Genomic DNA, 21,968 nt, shown 5'->3' with positions numbered 1-21,968 from the left:
CCGATTTAAATGTTATTGACAATAGTTACTGGTAGCTTTCTGTCAATAGACAGACACCGAATTTTCCTTCGATTCTGAACTGTCTGTCAATATCGATTCTTATCTCTAAATATAGTAGCACAGGGCATGAGAGTGTCAATAGTTCAATGGCTATAAATATTGAGCTTATCGATAATCGATTTGGACACCGTCGTTTACTGATCGAATCGACGTTTCATATTGATTTGTTGCGATCCGATTGTAATTGAACGAAATACCCACAGGTATTTTTGTTTCTTTTTCTTTTTTTCCCCTTCGTCTTCTGTTTCCTATTCTTGTAATCTCAACTGCAGGCTCCAATTCTTTAACGATAAAAATGTTTTCCTCTTCACGATTTGTTTACCCGCTCGTTAGCTTCAACCGTTAAGTACACAACGGAATTACGGGAGGATTCGTTGCGGGAAATTTGAGTAATGAGTTCATGTTCCTATGATAACGTATCTGCCAAATAATTGTTTAGTTCTTAAAACTAAAATCACGATACCCTTGATAATTGTTAGCTTTTATTTTTCTTCTTTGTGTAATATATCTTTTGTATTTTTAGGGTATGGATTACTCAAATGGAAGCGTTAACGTGCAACGTTATTATTTAATTGGTAAATTGATTCCTATGTAAAATACAATATATATGTGATATAAAAAGATTATAATAGTACTTTGCGATACGAGTGCGAGGAAGCGAACTTTATAGGCAGACGAGCCTTATCGCACGAGCCGAAGGCAAGTGCTGCTTGTGGTACGAGTGCGGTGAGTGTGACAAACTTCACGACCTGTGTATATTTTCGCTTTATTGCACCAGTATCGCATAATATTTCCTGTAACGCATGCATGAAAAGTGCTACTTTTTGTGCCTCCAAAGTGACTGGCACATCTCCTTGGAGGAGATCTCACATTGGAGGAGGCAGCCATAAGGAAAGCAAGGAAGGCCTCCAAAGTGAATGCGTATCATGACAGCGCGCGAGAATAAAGTAAAATTGGGCCGATTTGCGCATGCGCAGCATTTTTATCGCAGCCTTACTTATAAAGCGCCACTTTCGCCACACTTTGGAGGCACGAAAAGTAACATTTTTCATGCAAGAGTTAGATAAAAAATATAACTGACAATGCATATAGGAATGTTAAATTTAAAGCCATGGTTTCCAATAGGCGTAGGAACGTCCAAGTATATTTGGATCGGTTGCTTGATCGAGTAGACATTCCACCTAAAATACAAGTATCGATAATTGCTGATCGTTTAAAATAATTCAAGAAAACTTATTTAATCTACAGACATTACCTGCTCCTTAACCGACAGATTTTTATCCTTCATCGTAGCACGCTTCCTTTTATGCCTCTCGTCCAGTCCGCAAAGTATCGCTTCGTATCGGGCTAAATATTCATCGTTGTGATAATCTTTCAGTTGTTTCCAAACAATTAAAGATGATTTCCCGCCATTCAACTTTTCCATGACAGTCCTTATCTTCTTCTCTGGTAGCCATTTGACATCTATTCCAAATTTATTGACACAGAGATTTGATCAAGACTGTCATAAAAAATTATCAATAATTATTCTACATATCGATATCATATTGTTTACCTATAGTACTCTGTCCAATCTCAACGTTAAGCTTGTTTACATGTTCTGTCCACTTAAGAGGCTCGTGAACAAATACATCCATGCATGCAAGCAGCGGAGACCTATCTTGTCTAAGAGCATTCATCACGTGAATCATCGTACATTCCAAAAGATCATTCTCGTTAAAGGGCTTTAACAGACCGACAATCTGAGGTGTCAATCGAAATGGCATCAGTTCCGGTATAGGTAGCGCGATTCCAGCGCCAAAGGCTAAGCCGAAATCTATTCCCAGACTTCGTCCAGACTTCACGGATATTAGAGTATTTTCCAAATGGCGGTCGCCTATTCCCAATATCCATTGAGCGACGCACATGGTCCCGTAACTCGTGACAAAATTATGTCGCAGCGCCATAAAACTTTCTGGCGATGAACTTAGAAGCTTAAAAGTATCACGCAAGGAATCTACTTGACACATGTTGGTGAGTTCTGCCATTTTCGCTTTGACATCTTCTGCGCTATACTTGTTCAAGGCTTTCTTGTATTGTTCAGTAAGATGTAAATTAGGCGCGGCTTTGCTTATCCACTTGGTGTATCTGTCCAATGCTTCCTTGTGTTGAGATTGTTGTTTTTTATCAAGAGTGAAGTCGACGAAGTCACAGAGTCTTTTGGTATCGTCGACCCACTCTATTAAACCCACGGATGTCGAGAGTGGTATTACCTGTGACACAATGAAATATCAGGCCAACGTTTTATTTAAAGAAATGTATATCTTTGTGCTTACCTGATACGTGTCGATTACCAACTGACGTTGTCTGCACGCGGTATCAACTTTTAATGCATTGTTCATTACTGCAAAAAGTTGCTGTATACGTTGATCGAGTCTCAGATCCTCACCATGTTTTACTAAGAAATAATAATTCCTGGCGTCATCCCCTATCATTGTAACTTTCATTGGTCTTCGTAGAGACGACATTATCTGTACTGTCGACTCGAACCGCATGATTTTTGCATGGTACTTTGGCATGGGCTTTCTGTCGCCGGTATACTGTCCTGGAATTTCAATTTCGCCAGGTGGAATTTCATGAAGCCATGGACTGTAGCTTTTCAATTGCTTCTCATCGCTCTCGCCCAAAAATCTACGAAATCTTGGGCTTTTTTGGTTCTTACTTTCTCGGTTCATCAACGCGTCCCTTAAGCGTTTCTGTAGAGTGGTCACATGCTGCGATATAGCGTCGTGTCTTTCGTAATTGCGAATTTTTTCAATTTGTTCTCTGAACACATTGATGTGTTCGTAAAGTGATCCTTGAGCAGGTGAATCTGTATCTCCACTGCCACGTGGAAATGCTTTTTTCAGCAAGGTTTGTAGCGCTGTGTCACGTCCATGTTTCAAATTGCTCAAAAATGTTGTTAATTGATCTCGCAGGTACAATTCAGGTTGTGCAAGATATTCTATAGCCATTAAAAAATGTTCAATCTTGCGATCACCCATTAGAATTTCGCGAATCTTGAATAACAATGGATCATCGAGAATAGCAGGATTCGTTTCTGCAGTAAGACGGAACGTGTAGACCATGGCGTTTGGATAAGTGTTGACGATCTTTTCGATAATAGGAATGATCGTAGGCGTGATCGAGGATCCAAGATGCGAAAGAAGCTGTGCCTGCCATGCAAGAAACAGCCAAGCCTGGATGTCCCTCGATTCTCTAATAAAAATCTCCCTAGTCTCTTCATTTTCCAAATATTCCTTCTTCAGCATGCATGGAAAATAATACGCAGCTTCCTGCAAGCCATAACTCATCGCTCTTAAAGTGGACCTTACAAATTCTTGTATCAGATCATTAGGATTTCCGGTTTGATACCTCGAATCAGTTTCCGGATCAGTAATACGCGCATGGCAATACTTTGAAAGTTTCAAATAACATGGACCGATCGATTTTTCATTCGCCAAATTGCAAGATTTCCTCAAATACGATAGACTGTATGCATGCAGTTTCTCAATCAGATCATTAGAAGCAACACATTCAGTGGATACGGCATTGACGATATGTTCTTTGGTTTTAAGATCATTATAAAAAATCTCGTCATTTATAGATAAATTAACTAGAGTATCAGCTAACGTAGCGAGGTGTTGCGCAGCGAGTACTTTGAAGTGAGGCTTTTCGTACTCTTTGACAAGTTTTTCAGTCTGTATCCAAGACTTCTCATAGGAGTTTAATTTGTCACTGTTAGTTTTCTTTAAGATTCCTTCGAGATAATTATACTTTGCAATTATCATTTGAAACTCGTCTTTCAAATTATCTGAAACTTCCTCTACATGACTCTCTGTGTAATACGAATGAAACTTGACAATTTTCAAATTTTTTTGATAGAGCGCTGCGTCTGTCATTTTTAATTTTTGTTTATAACAAAGGTTTCGTAATTCAATCTGAATATTTTCATCCTGCGAGTCAAGTTCAGTGGCCAATTTCTTTCCAAGCACTTCAGCAAAATGTATTCTGTAAGTTGTTAACTTTGACGACGTTATGAGATCGTCGTGAACCGACGGTACGTTGTGATTCCAGTAATTCAGTAGCTTCCTTATTTTTGAAAAATCATCTGGTTCCTTAGAATATTTCAAATAAACGTGAACCTCATTAATCCCTTGTAACTTCAAAAGCAATCGGATTCTCTGACTGGCAGACAGTGGATTAAGGTGAATCCACTGTTCTCTGATTCCTTCCAAAGCTCCGTTCAAACAATCGAATTGAGCTGCTCTGTTATCTTCATCCAAAAGTATAGCAACTTCTTCACCGTAACATCTTTTTATGTGATCACACTTATTCTTATCCTTCATCCATTCCATTAATGCTTCTTCGAAGCTGTTGGACTCTGCAGAACTATCAATACGCTGTCCTTTCAACATGAGTTGTACATGAGCACTAAACATCCAAGGAACTATCCAATCCTCCTGCCAAGATGGCTTCCAAATATTATTATAATCATTGTTTAATTTCTGTTTGATACTCTTCGCCATAGTCTTCCAACATAAAAGATGTGCAAGGCATTGGTAATATCCTTCGAGGCAATGTTCCTTGATCGATCCTGATTCCATTTCATAGGCTTTAAGATAGGCATCTTTTGCTGTTGTCCAATCATTGGCTGCTCGAGCAAAGGTAGCTTCCTGAAATTGCAGAAATTGGATTATTATATTTTTCCATTTCATAATAATAATAATAATATTATTGTTTAAGTACCTGCAGAGACTTTCTTGAGACTCGGTCAGAGAATATACTCAGTACGACATCGACCTCGTTCATAGATTCGTACAGACTTGCTAATTGAACCCATTCATTTGTATGTGGATCATCATGTGTCACTGAGTTTCGTTGTTTTTTTAATGGCGGACCTGTATAATCATCTTCTTTAATTAATTTTTCTTCTAAAACTAATGCGCCTAGCGATAATAGTTGATTTGACTTTGCTGCCTTGGCTACATTGTCGGAACAGAAGTCTGTGATGTTTGTGCTCCAAGTCATTTCTAGGATCGTCGCCATTAATGGATTTTGTTTTCGACAGTTTTCTAGAATGAATTTTAAACTCTGCGATACTTTGTCACGGTATTCCGATGTGGATTTAATTCCTGACATAGTCTCGATCAGTGAACGGAATATCGATACTATTACGTATTTGCATACATTGTGATCTCGCGTTGCCAATTTTTGTAATGGCTGCAGCAAGCTTGAATTCGTGATACTTATATCGGGATAGTCACCTAATGTGTATTCTCTAGAAATTAAAAAAAGCATTGATATATTTTATATCCGAAGAGATTGATTGTAATAAATAATATATAAAATAAAGGGAACTAACTTTGTCATCTTTACTGTGTTTCTCTGTCTTATTTTTTCCATCTTTATCATCTCCTTGTGACGTTCATTTTTCTTTATCTCACGCAGACGCATATCTTCACGGATTTTTGATGATTCCTGTATGTACAATGATGCTCTTAATGAATCTCTTAATTCTTTGGGTTTCTTAAACTCGGGAACAGGTGTCACTTCCGGTACTTCGAAGTCATCAAGTTCTTCGTCGATGGTTGGCTCGAATGCGAGTGCGTTCTGTGGCGCGAATTTTGAATCGCTGGCTATGCTCATTGATGGAATTGAATTGGCATACGTCGATAAATCCTGTAGGGTTTGCGTGGAATGTGCGAATGAATAATTTTTTTGACTTGCGTGAGAATTGGCAAAGAGTGGTGCCACGGATGCTAAATTTTTCGTTTTGCAGGTGACATCTATCTGATAAGGAATGAACTGACATTCTTCCAAGGGATCGCAAATCTTCGTATTGAAATCTGGTGTTTTACTAGTAAGCTGCAACATGGCCAAAGGTAAAATGTGCAAGTAAACTTCTTCCAATTCTGGCGAATACATATTTAAGATTTCCAAAAGTCTGTCGGTACATCTTTCTGTTAATTTTCTGTTGCCAGAATTCTCCTCCGTCCAGAATTCGAGTAATTTCTTCTGCAGATCCTCGGACGGATCCATCAGACCATCCAAGAGAATTTTACTGGCAAATATTAATAATTCACTCGTATCACTGTCTTCGGAAATATCACGATAAAAGCGATTATGAATTGAAATAAAAATTTCATAAGTCATTTCTCGATACTGCGATAAATCGTGTTTTGCATATGGTGAAATTAATTTGGCTAATTCTATCAGATTCGTTGGACTTAATCGTTTCGCAAGGAGGGACATGATTTGCAATTGTACTCTCTCGCAAGACGATATCTTGATTTTAAGTAAGTATTTGAAGCTGATGTGATTCAATTCCGTATAAATATTCTCAGGTGTTAATTTTGTAATTAGCACCAGAAGAACTTCTAAATATTTAGACTTCAATGTTTGGTCGACCTTTTGTACACTGGAGCGTATAAAATGAAAATATTTTACGACTGCATTTTCGTATTTGATACACAAAGCGTGAATGCACTTAATCACAGTTTCCTTGGACGCTTGAAAAATATTTCGAAAAATTCTTGACAAATTATCGACGATGCTATTCTTCTTGTCTTCGTAATCAACCTTATCTTCCATAAAATTCAAAACAATTCCCAGACTCTCACAAGCCCGAATTGCTGCTTCCTTATTCTCCATCCATTTCCCAACAGAATTTTGTAAGTGGTTCAAAATACTTTCCTGCCGCACTACCGACTCCACCATTTTGTTCTTGACAAAAATCAAAATCAAATGCACAGCAACGTGTGGCGATGATTCTATCTTCTCATTTAATTTCGCAGGTAAAGTTAAACACTGATTCCAACTTTCCACCAAAATATTAATTATCTTCATATTAAATTTACACAAATTTGACGGATTAATTTCCGTTACACCAATAATGGCTTCCAGAAACTTTTGAGCTTCTAATTTTTCTTTACCTTCCGTTGGTATCGCAACGTCCTTCCAATTCCTGAGCATTACTATAGCATCCGTAATAAAGTCATTCATACAATAATCTCTAAAACAAACATTGATGGCTGTGATGATAGGAGCAAGAAAGAATTTGGCATACGGCTTAAATGCTTCTGGAACATTGAGAATGACTTTTAGTATGAAAAGTGCGACGTTCTGACGTTTGGAGCGCACGCTGTATGTGAAGGCATTGTAAAAATTCTTAAGCCATTCAGGCATTTCTTGTTTACTTTGTGACGTATCATTTTCATTAAAAGGCACAAATATTCCATTCGACATCAGATGTCGGAAAACAGCACATATAGATGCCATACATTCGTGATCGTTAAGATCATCAGACTCCAGAGTGACGCTCATCCTCTCTTGAGCATTGTTGCCATCGGGTGACGATTTTAAGGAAAGATCATTGTAATCATAACTGTTCATATCTTCAGTCAACGTAGACGAGGCCAGATCAAAACTGTATAAATATGAATGACGGGCATGATGATCGTTTGCACCTTCTTTCTTTTTTCGAATATTTACGTGTCTCCTGCGCTTCTTCAGAGTGTCTTTAAAACTTTGCTGAAACGTATAGCGCTTCTCGCAGTCTATTATATTTTCCCATATCAGCTGTCCTTTCTCTCGGTTCTCACCGAATAATAAATTGTACATTTTTTCATCATTTTTCAAAGTGACTCTCGCCACGCAAAAATTGTACGCCGAACAATGCAACAATCTCATCAACTCTTTGTTTTCGTTACTGTACGTTTTAAACGATCGTACCTTCATGGCACTCATTATCAACATTGTTCTATCAACTTTCATGCTCTCGATTTTATCGTCGCTCAATTTCGTAAACATTATTCCCAGCAGATCGTAACATCCGACCTTCGTTAAAATTAGTCGCCTCATGTCGATTTCACATCCGGCAAGACTCTGACTTATTATCACGGAAATTTCCGTGACATTTTTTTCAAAAAATTCTTCAATTATCTCCAATTTGACCCTGTCGAAAGATGGGATTAAAAATGAATGCAATATATCCATACGTACTTGTTGATGATCCAAATCCATGAAGTTTCGGAACGCTATGTCGATAGACTTCAACGCACATTCCATAGGGACAACTTGGAAGAATAGTGTAAGACTGTCAGTTATCTTTTCGTCGCACAAAACATTGCCAGTTCCAGCTGCGAACAACATGGCGGACTCGAAGAACTTTGTCGACTTCAGAGCTGGTAACAGTTTTAACAAAGTGTCAAAGTATTCGCGAATTTTCAAATTCTCTGCATTATTCATAGACATGTCATTGGTCGATTGAGGCAGGTGTGTATTTTTTATAACTTTCAACACGTTCAATAATTCATTGTTTGAATCTAATTCTGCATCTATCAAACCTATAGCAAAATTTTCCAAAAGCTGAGTTTTATATTCCAAATTGTCGGAACAGCGAAGTTCGTCCAAAATCCATTCGTAGAGATAAGTCCTTTCTCTTGCAACGATAACAGGCGTCTGCATTAGTTTAACCAGAGTGATATATATATACAAAAACATATCCTTCCTCGATGGAAGATTGTTTATGGATTTTTTGAGCAACGGACACATTTCCAGTAAGATTTTTGTCAACTTCTCAAAATACGTTCGCAATTCTTTCTTGTGGTTCAATGAAAATGCCATCATCTCTTTTAAGATCATCAGTAACTCAGCAGGATTATTATACAGCAATTGATCCTGTAGCATCTTCATAATTTCCTCAACGTTTCTCAGCATATGATGAAATATTGGATTTTTCAATATCAACAGAAAATAATATCCGTGCTGAATTTTCGTGGAATCGAGATTCTCCAATGGTGTCTTATCCAGAATGAGATTTAACAATGTTTTGGCCAATGCAGGGTCATACGTTATCAGCAAGAGTTGCATCAAGTTTTCAAAATATTCTTTAGTATCAGGATCCAGTATGGTGCACGTTGGAGCGTTGCAGCTGTCAGTTCGTAAGGCGTTGAATAAAACAATTAATTTTCTCTGTGGCCAAGATGCATCGATATTTTGTTCTTCGAAGATTTTATCCAGAAGCAAACTTTTTCTCAGTAAGGTAAGTCCCCTGACACTGTTATTTAGTTCTGCATTATTTTTCTTAATTATTGCATCCAATTCAAAACACTCTTGGTACTTTTTCACCACAGCCATAGAAATGGTATCCTTGAGAGAATCGAAGATAAAATTATTTTTTTTCATAGTCGAAAATAAGCTCTCCACCTGACGCGGTAGAGTTTCCGTGATTTTAAGATTTTTTTCGTTAAATTCAAGAGCGTGTGGTTCGAGTACGCAGAATGATATCAGTGTGAACAAATCTTTACTCCAAAAAGATGGCGGCACGTTGATCGCTCTATGCTTGTTAATAATGATCAGAAGAATTTCAACGAACTTTAAGACCACTATGACGATTTCACGCTTTATTACTTTCAAAGTCTCCAGTTCACTGGAGAGCACTGATACTTCGTCGGAATTGTTGGCTCTCACGTGCAACAGACAATGTATAAAATTTTGAACGCAGTCGAAAATTACATATCCGTTTCCATTTTCTGTGGCAAATAAAGTTTCGAAATTAAGTAAATCGTTTCCAATCAACCAAATATAGCAGTCAAGCGCACGTAAAAGCGACTGAAGATTCTCCAATGAAATGACAGTGTAGTTCTTCTCGTTCAAATTTTTCAGTATCATTGAATTCAGTGCTTTTACGCCATTTGTATTATTATAGAACGATACGACGTTCTTCGTCGAATTGTAACACGGAACGTGTACAGAAATTTTCTCTAGCAATTCCATACACTTGTTTCTGCAATTTCGGTCTGTGGTAATGCACTGTAGGAACAACCAATCAGCAGCGTCTTTCAAGGTCGAACCACCGAATTCGACTGATATTCGTCTTTCTTCATTATGTTTGTGAAAAACATTTGCTTTTGCAATCAAAACCCTTTCCACGTGCTTAAGAGCAGTGCCAATTCGCGAATCATCACAGCCCACCAAGCTCTTAATGAAAGAGTACAAAATTTCCAACCAAAATATATCAACGATCTCGCTGTATTCCCGCAATATTCTGTAGAGGTGATTAAAAGCAATAGCAGCAGCAACGCGTTTTCGTGCAGATGGATGTAGCGAAAGGCTCATTATTTTATTGAGAATCCCAATCACATTGTCAAAAGTCTTAGTGAATTGTTTCTCAGTGGACATCATGGACCATTCGACAAATTCGGCCAGACACTTCCCGGAGAATTCCTTGAGGGAGGAATTCGATTCGTCATCGATGCCATCGAAGATTGCATCGACCAGAAGCCTCGTAATGGAGGAACAAAGCATTTCCTCTTTGCCGAGCCAATGGGTTAGCTGCAGCATCAACGGATGGAACACTTGTCGTACAACATCATCAGAATCGCATCCAAGTCTGAGCAAGGTAGGCAACAAAGTACTATAAATAGTCGCAAAGTTATCTAGCTGTTGTCCAGACTTTTGTCTTGTCTTGTCCAGCACAACAGCAACAACAGAGTGCAGGACTTCAGCAGCAACGACCTTAGTACGTCTGTCGGCCGAGTGCAGCGCCAATTCGATGATCCTCGACAGCCCATTGTCCAGATAAATGTCTAACTTGATATCCGGATATGGGAGCGTGTACTTCAGTAAGTTCTTCTTGTCCCAGGTGGCGCCAGTGTTCAAGGATCTTTCGTGCACAAATGCCAGTGTTATGTCAGAGTCCAGAGATCCCAGAAATATGAGAATATTTTTTTGAAAATTCTCCAGTGTATTCTCCTCGTTAACCAGGGTCACCTTTTTCACAACTTTCCTTTGGGTCTTTAAAATATCCTGCAACATCTCAACGGACGTTTCTCTGCTGCACAAAAATGGCTCCAGATGCGGCACCACTCGAAGTAGAAGATTTTTGATACGCTCGTTTCCAAAATAATTGGTCCATCTCGTCAAAGTTCCCAGGGCACTCGAAGCCAGTGAAAAATTGCTTAGTCCAGTTGTAAAGGCAATCTTTAAAATTCCTGGCGCACGATCCAGAATATTTTCCACGAATGTTATTGGTGCATCGAGTATCAAATAGACGCAGGTGATTTGTAATTCTTCGGAGAAGCCGCAGACCAGGTCCAATACTTCGGATAGATATTCTTTAACCAACATTACGGTATCTTGGTGGGCTTCTAATTTATCTTTATCTTGAAACACATCCGAGATTTTGATTGCTTGACGAACCAATTTATAAAATCCTGATACCAGAGGGTGTCTGTATGACGTTTTAATGATCGCACGAAGAAACCGATTAAGCCAATTTTCAATCAGATGTGGAAGAGACCTGCACGCCTCGAAGATGTCGACGTACAAATCCACGAGATTCAAAAATATTCGGAAATCAGTTTCGTTCACTGCAATTTTCGAAAAGTCATCGTCCGAATACACATCGTCCGTTTTTGGTTTTACGTTCAAATCTAATTTACTGATTATAGTTACGCAACAAGATATCATCTCGTCGAATACTTCCTGTAACAGTTGATACTGCGTTCCGTATTTTAGCGGATTCAGTAAAGTCTTCCACAAGGGCCAGTAATGTTTGTAACAAAGTGGCAGTTCTTCAAGATTTTTCGCGTCACGTTCTAATTCCGCGTCTATTAGTATAGTGTGCGAGCAGCTCCATATTAAACCATCGTAAACTAAATTAATAATATAAAAAAGTTATAATCTATCATTTAATATTTATTACATCTATGTCACTCACTCAGATTGTGCAGATATTGTTGATAAAGATTTTTTGGAATATTTTCAAGTCTACCGATTGTTCCTATCAGCGACTCCACAGCGAATGTTTGTGTCGTTATAGACAATTTCGCAAACTGTTTGACTAGGAGTGTACAGAGTTTTGTGAGCGCATTTATTTGTTCAACTGATATTGTCGACATTTCGCACATTATTGTAGAAAGTGCTTCTTGGTAGTACGGTATATCATCAAAACGCGTGAGTTCGTTACTCCTACGAAAAAAAAATTATATAAATATTCAATTTACGTAGTTATAAAATGATTACCAATATTAATAAAAAAAAATAATTAAATTAGTAATACCGGCTATATAAAAACATCGTACGTCGCAATATCAAATAATATATTTTGTCGACAGCTTCAACGGTCGAATGAATTTTGTAGGATGCAGCCAATTGGCTGACACCATGCACTACCTGACGCAATTCGTTTTCATTCAAATTTCTGTCAAACGATCTCATGAAATCATTCTCAAAGTACTAAAAGTTAAATATCAAGGTAAGGATATAATGAAAGTATTATCTGATTACTTATAGTACAATTATGTCTTTGAAAATTCATTGAAAACGTACCAAAAATATTTCTTTGTCCGCATCAGAATTTTTGTGGCGCAATATAGTACCTATCATCCCATAATAGGCTCTTATTGCTTTAATGCCGATATCTCCATTGGCAGACGTTTGTGTTGATAAAGATAAGAATGTGCTGTGCCAATATTTATAATCCTGGTAAATCAATTCTTGAAAGAATGTTATGTGACGTATGAGTAAATCTATTGCCTTTCTCATTATGTGCTTCCTCTTACGATCCTCAGTCGACGTACTTAAATTCTTAATCCATGGATACAACATTTTGTAACGCCTTTTGAATTCTTGAGATCTTCGTTCAGCGGGCGAACAACTGTCAAGCATGTCAGCCCATGTTTCTAAGTAAAACTCGACTTCGGGTGGCGGTGAGGAATATTTTGTTGTCTATTTAAGAAAATATATTTTTATATTGAACGTAGAATACAATTTGGATATATTTCAGAGCTAGGACACAATTATTCTGTGAACTGATTTTACCTGAGTACAGTCAGCCATTAGGTACTTGTAAATGCTTTTTGCATCGTCCTCCTGAATACATTCAGGACAATGTTTAGCTATTGTACCAAGAACAGCAAGGACCATACTTCGTTCTGGAATAATATAATTGTTTTACGATTGTCGATTGTAATTTGTTGTAGACTTTTTATTCCCAATGATAAAATCAAATCCCTGCATTTCATTTCCTGTTACCTTTGATTCCCAGGAGAACAAATTTTTTTCGAAAATCCTTCACATTCTTCTCTAACTCCAAATTTTCGCTTTTATAGATTTTTATAAGCGTTTGAAAAAAGCGACACGCGGCCCTTTTTATGTAAAGATCGTACTTGCCAATAAGTGCAAAATGGCAGATTTCCTGGATGGACAAGACAACGAATCAACATTAATATGAATCACTGATTATTGAATTATGTTACTGTTGAAAAATAATTATTTTCATAAAGCGTACCTTTGCTGCAACACAATAATTTTTAAATGGGCCCTTAAACTCAGTGGCAATAAAAACCAGAAGATGAAAACCTTCTTTAATTGAAGAATCCATACGACGGCGTTGAACCTCATCGAGCTCATTATACATAAATTTCAATAAACCCAAATTCTCGTCGAAAATAATCGACAGAGCTAATTCTACAATAAAATACAAAATTGATAACAAAATTGGAATTGTACGATTATTAATTAATATTAACGACTTATGGTGTACAAATTCTCACCACAATCTGTTGCTGACAAATTTTGGAAATTACTGCGACACCCTTGTAAAATTCCTTTCAAAACATTATCGTTTCTTTCCTCCTGACATTTTCTCACATTATTCAAAAACAAATGAAATTCCTCCATTGTCTATCCCATTAATGTATTCTTTAGTTACAAGTTGATATACCACTTCAACCAATACTCAATTTAATATTCTATAGATTTATCTGAAAAAATCAAATATTCCTTGCACTACTTTTGTAATACAAAACAATTGGTTTACATGCGAAATTGACTTTAGGTATGAATATATTTATGAAATCAGTAAAAATTTTGATAGATTAGTCATCTGAAACTTTTATTCTGTTCACTGACACATCCTGCCCAATTGTCGAACTGCTTTTGATTATCATCTGCAAAGAAGTCAGAAGAGCCTAAACCCATAAGTATTGGATGTGGACAACAGGAATCTGAATACTTTGTAGATGAAGTCAATTGGGATGTTACATGATACTACATACGATGAATAATTCTAAGCTGGAGTAAAACTGTCAAAGGGACCAGTAGGCATTATGAATGAAAAACAGTTCCAGGAATACAGATGTGTGTATATGTACATATATATGTATATCGGTTATCAACTCTACTGGCCAAGACGAGATAAGCACAGAATGCTCGCTTAATCATGTAGTAATTGTATTTTATTAGCATATAGAATTTTTACATTGACTGTTCAAAACATCATTTCTGTTTACATAATCTCTATGAAACAATGGGATACACATCTTAAAAATGATAATGATCCTATCACAAGTATATTAAATTCTACTGTACTAATTTTTCAACCCTATTCATCATTATATAAAAAAATACTAGTATTTCTATGTGAAGTTTTTATACAGTAAATCTAAATAGTACCTTCAATCTTAATGATTTTTAATGTACTCGTCAATTACACATGTTCCTCTAAAATTTCATTACTATTGTTCAATTTATATAACTCATTATAAGCGTCTCTCTGAGAGGTGAACTCAGTGACATCGTTACAAACAATTGTCGCTCATCATCGGAATAACATTTTCACTTCTATTGCCATTTTGTTGGGAATCATTAGTCGGTGTAAATTCATAATTGGTGGAAGAATCATAATTTTTGGTATGAAAATCATTGGATGAATTAACGTTTGCTATTTTGTCATTTTTTGAAATGTCTTTCTGATGATTTTTCACACTTGTTGATTGATTACAAGAGTTTTTACTATTATTCAAATCAGTTATCACTTTTCCATCAGTTAAGTTATCCACGATTTTCTCATATATTGGAAAATCACCACCAATCATGTGGATCATGATGTCCTTTGGAGTGGCGCCAAATCGGTTCGAATTGACGAGAGTTCTCACGATGATTTCAGCAAACCATAAGTAACTTCCGACGTAGCCATGAACTTTACTTTTGTGCAGGGCTGCCACTTGGCTGATTTCAAAGTCGACATTACAGATGACACAAGTTTTATCGTGCGCTGTCAGAAAGTGTATTTTGTAATGACGCGGGTGTTCCATTACCTTGTTACACCAAGGACAAAGAAAAGTTTCGTTTTTCAATATATGATCAAACGCATGATATTGACACAATAGAAAAAGCCGCTTCTTATCCATGTGTCTAATAATAAAGTCCGTATCCATATTTATGGGCTTATCTTTGTCTTCATTTATAGAATCAAATGACTCTATTGGCTTCAAGCTGTCTTTGTTTGGGTCACTTGGCACAGCATGCATAGCTAACATATGTTGGATCATGGTTTCATTGGCAAAGGTGTTGCGACAGATTTGACACTCCTCGCCGGAAGTGTGATGAGTCTTGAGCAAATGATTTATGTAACCAGCTGACGATCGGAAAACGTCCTCGCAGAATAAACAAGGCATCTGGATCTTGACGAATGCTGATTGAAAGGTCTGGTAGTTGAAGAAGTGGAACTTTGCTGGTAGATATTTGCTTGACCTTGGACCAAACTCTCTTGGTTTCTTAAATAACAATTGTACCGGTTCTTCTGATGGTGGTGATTTTAATGAATTTCCTGTTGATGCTTTTGATGATTTCTCTGTTGGTTTTTTGGGTTTCTTCTTTGATTTTTCCATTTTCTCTGCTTCTTCAAGTGAAGTTTCTGATAATCCTTTTGATTGGTCATTTGACACTTTTGTAGACTCTTCTGTTGGTTTTTTTGTAGATTTCTTTTTTGACACTTTAGTCGGTTTATTGGTTGGAGCTTTTGCTGGTTTCTTAGTTAATACTTTTGTTCGGTTTTTCACTTTAGCTATTTTTTTTTCTGCCACTTTGACTGGTTCTTTAACTTTCACTTTCGTTGATCTTTTAACTATTACTTTCACAGATTTTTTGTCCTTCACTGTTTTTTCTTTTTTTTTCCTTGGCACTTTCATTGATTTTTTATTTACAGTTTGTTCCGATTTTTTCGATGACTTTATACCCGCTTTCCTATTTGAAATTTTTATTGATTTTTTTTTGAGTTTATCTGAACGTAAAGTCGTAGCAATTTCGGAAAGCGTAACGTTACTGATGTCATGTTCCTCTTGGTGTTTCGCTAACATCGTCTCAGTCACAAAGCTTCTATAGCAAGCATCACAATTATGCAGTACTGAGATTTCCAAATGGTGAACTCGATTGTGTTGCACAAATTCGAGACCAGTTGTAAATCCCATGGAACATATCTGACAGCACCAAACAATAACTTCCATGCACATGTGATTTTTTGAAGATTCTATAGAAGTCAGGACTTCTCCACATTTGTCACAGATAGAAATTAATGTCATATCTTCGTGAGTGTGAAAACTATGTAGAATATATTCATGTCGAATTACAAAATGCTGTTGACATTTTATGCACATCCAGCTGGTCTTTGTATCTTGCATTGATTTTTTGGTCATCCACTTGATCAGTGATCCTGGATTGACATTCTTTTTTTCACTGACGATATTGGAACTTGTTGAATGATCACTCATTGCTTCTGTATCCTGTAAAACATTGAGACATATAAAAGACATCCTTTCAATAGAAAATGTTTATCTATATTTTTTATATTTCACCTTTTGAATCCTGTTGGCTGTCTCAAAGTTGTTCTTTGATGTTGAGTTTTTCTGGCCTATTGACACACGTTGAGCTTCTTCCGCTAATTTTTTTTTACTGAATTTAGAACTTTCTCTCTTTTTGCTTGTCTGCACATTTGCTTTTGAATTATAATTCTTAGTTTCTTTTGAATTTTTCTGAATTGTTTTGGATTTTTTAACAGGTCCATATTTTTTTGAAGGCTTCTTTTTCTTAGAATCTGGTTTATTTGTGGTTTTTTTACTTTTAGTTTTTTGTATAAGTTTAGTCTGTGACTTTTCTTTAGAATTAATTACCTGGAAAACATCAGCTTTATTTTCTTCCACAGATTGAGACGACTTTTGTTCAAAATCTATATTTTGGATCACTGTCATATGCTCCTGATCAATTTGAGTGTCTTTTATTTTTTCGGAGGGGTCAATTGATGATTTTTCATTAAAATTAATTTCTTCAGGAACGTCAAACATTATTTTCTTTTCCTTGTTTACATATTCTTCACCCATAGAATGAAATGTTGATTTTTGCTCAGAATCACTTTTTTTAATTAATTTTGCAGACTCTACTGTTGACTTTTGCAAATCTGAATTAGTCTTTCCAGAAGTATTCGTCAACGCATTGTTTCCTTCGACGATTTTTCCAACTACAGGATCAGATGCTGACTTTTGTTTAGAATCTACTTTCTTTTTCTTAACGATCCTGGCTCTTCCAATCGTTTTCACAGATTTAGTTGGTGTTTTCTTTTTAAAATTAGTTTTTTTAGAAATATTGATTATCGCATTACTGTCCTGCTCAACTTTGCTTTCTCCAGAAGATTTAGAAGATAAAATTTGTTCACAATCAGCATTAGCAATGACTGCTTTATTCCTTTTAACGTTCTTGTCTTTTTTACTTGCTTCCATAGGTTTAGCTGCTGTTTTCTCGTTGGAGTCAGTTTTTCCAGAAACATCGATCACCACATTACTCTCCTCGTTGACTTCGTTTACTTTTGCATATTCAGGTAATAACTTTTCTTCAGAATCAATATCGTCGATCAGTGTGTTACTCTTTTTTTTATTGTTCTTGGTTTTTCTTAATTTTTTTACAAGCTCAGCTGGTAATTTTTCGCTAGATTCGCTTTTTCCAGAAACATCTATCCCCAAGTTATTCACTTCGTTACTTTTATTCTGTTCTGCAGGCTGCGATGACGAGATTTGTTCAGAATCAAGATTGTCAATCACCATCTTATTCTTCATATCAGTTTTAGCTCTTTTCACAGGATTTGACAATGACATTTTCTTAAAATCTGTATTCATCTTTCTCTTTTTTAATGAATTATTATTTGATTCTTTCGGTTTGGTCATTTTAAATGCTTCTAACATGAGTTCATTGATGCGAACTTGGTCCGCAGCATGATCTAATCCCTTGCGAAGTTTTATCGGGTGAAGTTTATCCATATGAAGAAGAAACTTCGACTTACCATCAAAGAACTTATTGCACTCTGTGCATGCATACCTATGTACTTCAGTTTTATGAAGAAGCAAATTCAAATATTCATCAAAGGATTTTGAACAATCCGTACAGGTCCATGTTGTGCTAAAGGCAGGTGGAATTAATATGCTTTGATCAACAATTTTTAAAGTTCCTCGTGTTATCTCAACAGTGGAATCCTCCACATGAGATCCATTTTCATTGTTTATTGTATTATTTGATTTGTTCGTCATGCTTAATTCAACATTTTCCTCTTGTTGTACAGATTTCTTCAAATTTGTCTCATGTTCGTCTGAATTATTTTCCGGCTGCAGATTAGCAACAGGTGCAGTTGAAACATTATTTTCAGATTGACTGTTCTTCTCTAGATCTTCCGATTCAATATTATTTATTGCATTTTTTTCAAGAATTTTTTCACCTATGTCTCTTTTTGGCTCTAATATAACACATTCACTTGAATCAGTATTGTCAATATTATTGGCTACATCCTGCTCTGCTTCTTCCGGAATTGTTTCTCTTGTTTCCTCTGTTGGCTCCATTACGACACATTCATCCGAATCAGTGTTTCCAAAGTCATTGCATGAATCTTCTTCAATTATTTCCACTTCAGGCTTTTCATTTTCCACCATGTAGATGCATTCAATCTCATCCGTGAGCTCCACTTCATTTTGCTTGGAGCTTTCAACGCTCCTTGCTAGTTTCTTTATACCATTTTGACTCTGTTCTGTTTCTGTGCCACAATTTGAAACTTCTTCTTGCTGCACCGAGCTTTTGAAATTTTCAATAAAATCCACACATATATCATTATCTTCGTGGACTTCTGAAGCCTGATTCATTTCGGAATCGTCCGATTTTAGCTGAATAACAATTATTTCATCTATAATACTACAGTTTTCGACCTTTTGATTAATTAGTGACTCATGAATTTCTTCAACTGGAATATTTGTTTCTTCTTCGTAATTTGATGAATATGGAATTTGTATGTCCACGTCGTGTTCAAGATCAATGCAGGCCACTTCATTCGGCAAATCAATCGCAGACTCCAATGAAGTAGTATTGGGTACCTTTTCATTGAAACTCTTCTCGAGCTCCTTAGTCGGTCTTGTAGCTTTGCAATTTATTTCAATTGGTGATGCAGTCGCAGGTTTTTCTTTCGAAGAATCTAATTGTCTGTTTATCCCTGTACCACATCCGACACTTGTAAAATCTTCTGGGAACCAATCAGTTATTTGTTCCTCCGTTTTAATTAAAGATACTGGTGCCCTTATTTCGGACTTCACGCATGAATAATTGAATTGCTGTTTTTCTGGCACCACATCAATTTGATTTACCAGTGATACATTTTTCATTTGCTTCTTGTTCTTGGCGATTTCTAACTCATTCTCAATGACACAGCTAGGTGAATTATCAACTTTGCGCCTCTTTTGATGCTGCCTTGCTACCGCTTTTTCTATATGGATTTGCATGTCGTTATCAGAAATATTAAATTCTGCGTCATTTGTTTTTCTTTTTCCCGCCATTCTTATCTTGCTAATTTCATTCAAAGTTTTGAGTTCTAATCTTGTTGTTCTTCTGTTGCAACGACTTTTTTCTTCATTATCCATTAAATTTAAGTTGTGATGTTTTACAGTTTCAAACAAATTTTCATTGAATTCATTTAAATTCGATAGATTGTTTTTAAATATCAAATTCGTTTCCAAGTTGATTAATTCATTTAGCATATTCGCATTGTTTTGGGTTTTTGAATTCAAAGAAAATGATTTCTTTTTTGCTAATCGTCGACTTGGATTCTCCACTATCTTTTCTACGGGCACTTGATTCTTTTCATTAACCTCTGTATTTTTTATAGGACTTTTCTGAGGTATGGTCTGATATTTGGACGTTGTATGTTGACACAGGGATTTCTTTCCAAAAAATGATTCGCCACATATATCGCAGAATGATATTTGCATGCCAGGATGGGATAATGATGCATGTTTGTGCAGCTCCAATCGATCTTGGAATTTTTCTTTACAAATTATGCAATCTAGACTCCAACAATTATTACCATATTCATGTAACTGTTGTATTGGATAATTTAAAGTACACGGACCATCGCTTTTATATTTGTCTGTGAAAATATTCTTCTCTGATTCGAGTTGAAATGACGAGTATGGAATTGGCATATCTTCTTGTGAAAAATTTGCACCATTAACTTTATTAATAAATATTGAATTTTCCTCAGTTTTATTATTCCTTTTTCTTGGAGAAACAATAAGTACTGCTTCATTATTAATCGATTTCTTTTTGTCCTCATACTTTTTTATTAGATTATCAATGCGCTCCAATCTTACTACAAGTGTACGTGAGCAGCACGGTTCTAATGGTAAAAAGTGATTCTCAATAGAAGCAAAATCTTCTTTCTCTGGCAAGAAAAGTTCTATTTTCTCAGGTTCTCTCCTAACACTTTTGGACTTTCTCAAAGGCAATTTTGAACCTTTAATTGCAAGATGTGAATTACTTATTGATGAATCAATTAGTCTTTTACGAATGTTAGCCATATCATTAAAATCTTTCAGATCATCTGACAATGACCCATGTGATGAAAAAGATCTTGAACTATTATTCATAAATTGTTCTTTTTAATTCATTATTGTTCAACAAGTATTATATAACTGCTCCTGTATTTATCACATTGCAATTCATGCAGTACAGCATATTTTCTGATTCAATCATTAATTCTACACTGCTACTTTATATTGCAGTGAAAAAACTTGAAAAAATAATTATCTAATCTAAGAACCTCTTATATTTTAACATCATTCGGTTTAAACTTTATAAAATATATATTTAATTATGACCCTATGGTTTTCTACTGTCTAACACACTTGGCAAATGTTTTAGATATTAAATTAATGATTAAATTCAATACAACGTAGAATCATCAACAGACGAAATCGACAGCCAGTTTAACTGGTCTGGGGTCTAGGGAGACCCCATGCGTCCATCTACCGTTGTATTACGGAGACACAAAGAAGGTTACTTCACAAAGTATATATATTTGGAACAGCGGATACCAGAAGACTGACCTTCGTTTAAATATCCATCTCCTCTGTTATATTGTCTTTAAGATTAGTAATTACCGTAAAGTTATCGTTAGTTCACAAACTTTCGAGTCCACTGTACTTTCTAGTAATGGCTCTAAAGTATATTCCTTTCTTATTAATTTCATGTGTTTCCAGTAGCGTGAAGCAACATGAACTGCGATTTTAATGAGAGAACAGCCTAGAATCTGCAAGCAGAGATGAGTGGGGAGATGTACAACGCTACGGTTTTGGGCGATACCAAAAACATGGCGCTAAATCGTAGCGGCGAGTCCGGGAATAGAATTTTGTGATCATCGCCTCCGTCGATAAAGCATATCCCGTCGTAGCCGAGCTGAACGTGATCACGAACGGGTAGCCTGGCGGGCAGAGTCCTCCGCTACTTATCGCTGGTTCCCAAAGCAACACTTAGAACGAGACAACTCATCGGATATAGCCTAAATACTTTTTTTCTTTGCAATCCTAAATTCGATCGCACAGTGTGCGCTCGGTAAGTTTAATATGACAAAAGCAAGCAACTCATGTCCGCCTGCACTGAAGCGTATGATGCTACAAGCATATTTAATACATATTTTACCGATGTTGCGTAGCAGAACGATTGTTGAAACCTATCAGGAACTGTAGAACTTCTCGAGAACTATTGAAAAAGCCTATTGTTGAATCATTTTCAAGAGATTT

The 21,968-nt window shown here is 36.3% G+C and overlaps 2 protein-coding genes and 1 long non-coding RNA gene across 9 annotated transcripts in view; 1 reads left to right on the top strand and 2 right to left on the bottom strand.

The window, feature by feature from the left end:
- The first annotated feature begins 683 nt into the window (after nucleotides 1–683).
- On the top strand, nucleotides 684–6,191 carry LOC112494003. Its single transcript, XR_003059068.1, has 3 exons — nucleotides 684–786; nucleotides 5,861–5,963; nucleotides 6,063–6,191. It is a non-coding gene; the product is annotated as an uncharacterized LOC112494003 (long non-coding RNA).
- LOC107265108 (DNA-dependent protein kinase catalytic subunit) overlaps nucleotides 785–21,968 on the bottom strand; it is a 30,712-nt gene continuing 9,528 nt past the window's right edge. For 4 of the 7 annotated variants that reach the window (XM_025082682.1, XM_025082683.1, XM_025082684.1 and 1 more), the window contains 13 exons: nucleotides 13,641–13,850; nucleotides 13,376–13,554; nucleotides 13,120–13,282; nucleotides 12,907–13,019; nucleotides 12,415–12,813; nucleotides 12,146–12,321; nucleotides 11,804–12,054; nucleotides 5,444–11,738; nucleotides 4,828–5,359; nucleotides 2,376–4,754; nucleotides 1,616–2,312; nucleotides 1,316–1,524; nucleotides 785–1,241 (listed from right to left, as the gene is read on the bottom strand). In XM_025082682.1, the coding sequence (XP_024938450.1) occupies nucleotides 1,164–1,241; nucleotides 1,316–1,524; nucleotides 1,616–2,312; nucleotides 2,376–4,754; nucleotides 4,828–5,359; nucleotides 5,444–11,738; nucleotides 11,804–12,054; nucleotides 12,146–12,321; nucleotides 12,415–12,813; nucleotides 12,907–13,019; nucleotides 13,120–13,282; nucleotides 13,376–13,554; nucleotides 13,641–13,767 (11,598 nt within the window). In that variant the 5' untranslated portion in view covers nucleotides 13,768–13,850 and the 3' untranslated portion in view covers nucleotides 785–1,163. Of the gene's footprint in view, nucleotides 1,242–1,315; nucleotides 1,525–1,615; nucleotides 2,313–2,375; nucleotides 4,755–4,827; nucleotides 5,360–5,443; nucleotides 11,739–11,803; nucleotides 12,055–12,145; nucleotides 12,322–12,414; nucleotides 12,814–12,906; nucleotides 13,020–13,119; nucleotides 13,283–13,375; nucleotides 13,555–13,640; nucleotides 13,851–21,275; nucleotides 21,520–21,968 lie in introns of those variants that run through there. The other 3 variants (XM_015734159.2, XM_015734160.2, XM_015734163.2) reach the window with 3 other exon arrangements.
- Nucleotides 14,303–21,277, bottom strand: LOC107265110. Its single transcript, XM_015734166.2, has 2 exons — nucleotides 16,722–21,277; nucleotides 14,303–16,649 (listed from the first exon to the last, which is right to left on the bottom strand). Exons 1-2 carry the CDS (start codon nucleotides 20,814–20,816, stop codon nucleotides 14,667–14,669), a joined length of 6,078 nt encoding a protein of 2,025 aa, XP_015589652.1. The 5' UTR covers nucleotides 20,817–21,277; the 3' UTR covers nucleotides 14,303–14,666.

The sequence above is a fragment of the Cephus cinctus genome, unplaced genomic scaffold (genome assembly GCF_000341935.2).
Source record: "Cephus cinctus unplaced genomic scaffold, Ccin1 Ccin1_scaffold0215, whole genome shotgun sequence".
Taxonomy (NCBI): domain Eukaryota; kingdom Metazoa; phylum Arthropoda; class Insecta; order Hymenoptera; family Cephidae; genus Cephus; species Cephus cinctus.
The sequence above is the reverse complement of the archived record's forward strand: the minus strand, read 5'-3'. Positions and strand labels throughout refer to the sequence as shown.